The 2,023-nt window shown below is 39.3% G+C and overlaps 1 protein-coding gene across 1 annotated transcript; it reads left to right on the top strand.

The window, feature by feature from the left end:
* Positions 1-213: 213 nt before the first annotated feature.
* Positions 214-1,807, top strand: LOC140285169 (uncharacterized). Its single transcript, XM_072379108.1, has 4 exons — positions 214-547; positions 699-851; positions 1,228-1,320; positions 1,477-1,807. The coding sequence occupies exons 1-4, from the start codon at positions 215-217 to the stop codon at positions 1,777-1,779; spliced, it is 882 nt and encodes a 293-aa protein (XP_072235209.1). The 5' UTR covers position 214; the 3' UTR covers positions 1,780-1,807.
* The last annotated feature ends 216 nt before the right edge of the window (positions 1,808-2,023 follow it).

The following is a 2,023-nucleotide window of genomic DNA, read 5'->3' on the forward strand; positions in this document are numbered from 1 at the left end:
TCTGAAAGTGACAAAAGAACTGAAACATGACATCCTCACAAAATTGGCAGAGACAATGTATGCATTTAAAGCATACCCAACAAAGGAAGACTTTGAGACTGTTGCAAAAGCTTTAGTGCAAACACATCCATGCCTTAAAGAAACAGGGTCACCCTCTGGTTGGGATGGATGGAAGAACAGTCTCAAGTTCAAGATGGGTAATTATAGAACCAAAATGCGCCAGTGCGGTCGACTTGATGTCACGGTCAATGGTGGTAAACGTGGAAGGCACTCTACAAGTGGTGACCCTCCCAACAAAGACATTAAGAAGCCAAGGAAAGGTGAAATAAATTTTCTGCCTGATTATCCTGAGGGGATGGAAAAACACAACCTGGAGGGAGCTCGTCAGGTTCTGGTCAATGAAATGATGAAGAAAAAGCCAAATGGGTCCCTGGTTAAGAAAGAGATGGATATGACATTTGCGCTTCGTAGAAAGGAAGTTGTCCAAGACAAGCCTGCCATCAGCCAGATGGTACAAAGATGGCCTGCTCTTTTCACAGAAAGTCAGGTTTGTATTCATGTTTTTGATACTTTTAATAAATGTTTTTATGTTTCAACAGTAATGTTGACCATTAAATAATTTCACCCATATGTTTTGTTGAGGGTGTCAGATAAGGTAATTTGACAATGTGCTTATATATTGTTTTACTGTGTTTCAGGTTTATTATGAGTTCAGCAGAGTAGTGGGGAAAAATCTCAGAGAAAACTTCTTTGATGTACTAGACCGTTTTTCTCCAAGTCTGATGGACCTCTTCAGGAACAAGAGAGGCCTTACTGGTCAACTTTTGGCTGAGCTTTTACATCGCACAAAGGTGAGTTGTCTACATTATCCCCATCTTGTGAAGTTTTTATTTGACCTCTGTTCCTTTCGTCTTTTTTTCTATTCTTTTTCCTCCTTTGGTCTGCTCTATTCTTCCCTCTTTTCTGTTAATTCATTTCTTACCTCTGCATCTTTTGAGCTCATACATTTACCTCATCTTCTGTCTCCTTTTCTACTTTTGTCCTTTCTCTGTTGCTCTGTTTTTTAATTCCTTGTATCCTTCTTTTTATTTCTTCCCTTTCATATTTCCATCCCTCATTCTCTTATCTTATCCTTTGTTTTTTCATTATGTCTTATAGACCAAATTATATTTTAAATAGACGTTAGTATCCTTATAACTGTTACTACTACTGTATTCAATGTCCCAGACAACTGAGCCAACAGACATTCGGTGTCTTTGCCTTCGAGGGCTGCCAGTCATCTTGGGAGATGATCCTTCTGCCTTCTTCAAAACATGCTCTGTAAGTAAATCAATTCGTTGAACATGTTTTTTCTTTCTTTCACTTTGTTTTCTTTGGGGAGAGGTTTATGTACACCTAAAGGCAGTTTGTGTGTACAACACAATACTATTTAACCGTTCTGATTGTCTTCTCTTTATTAATTTGTTTCTCCTTTAGGATGAAACTGTCCAGGACTCATACATTCAAACTCCAGTGGGACTCCTGTGTATTGATGAAGAAGGCCCACAGCTGAACCCATCCAAAGTGGGAATCATCTTGGAAGGACGTCTGGTGATGGATGACTTGGACAGTCTTCCTCAGGCCTTCTGCATCCTTTATGGACTGATTTACGCCTTGCACCTGGACTATCCCAAGTACATGAAAAATACTTTCACCTTTGTCCAGCAGGTGATGCTCAGCCTTGGTAAAAGTCAGTTGCCACCCAAGATTCAGTCTTTGAAAAACCAGCTCTCAGTGTAAAGTCGGTTTCTGACTGGTGCAGATATCAGGTGCTTGGTTGAAATGTTGCAATTTTTACATGTTGCTGCTCATGTTTATACTTTGTATATTATAGAGGGGCACTGATACTGTGGTTCGATTACGTTGAAAAAGATGTTAGAGCTGTTTGTTTTTGGAATTGTTAAAAAATATTATCGTGTCTCACAAGAAGATTGTATATCCATCCACTTCTGGCTTTAAGAAGTGAGCAGTGGCAGTATTGTGA

The sequence above is a fragment of the Leuresthes tenuis genome, unplaced genomic scaffold (genome assembly GCF_036924035.1).
Source record: "Leuresthes tenuis unplaced genomic scaffold, fLeuTen1.0.hap1 SCAF_32, whole genome shotgun sequence".
Lineage (NCBI taxonomy): Eukaryota > Metazoa > Chordata > Actinopteri > Atheriniformes > Atherinopsidae > Leuresthes > Leuresthes tenuis.

Bases quoted from the DNA above. Each gene is read 5' to 3' on its own strand.
- LOC140285169 (XM_072379108.1), top strand. From the start codon at position 215: ATGCGCCAGTGCGGTCGACTTGATGTCACGGTCAATGGTGGTAAACGT. The intron at 852-1,227 runs GTGAGTTGTCTA...TCAATGTCCCAG, and splicing joins AGCTTTTACATCGCACAAAG to ACAACTGAGCCAACAGACAT. The intron at 1,321-1,476 runs GTAAGTAAATCA...TTTCTCCTTTAG, and splicing joins CCTTCTTCAAAACATGCTCT to GATGAAACTGTCCAGGACTC.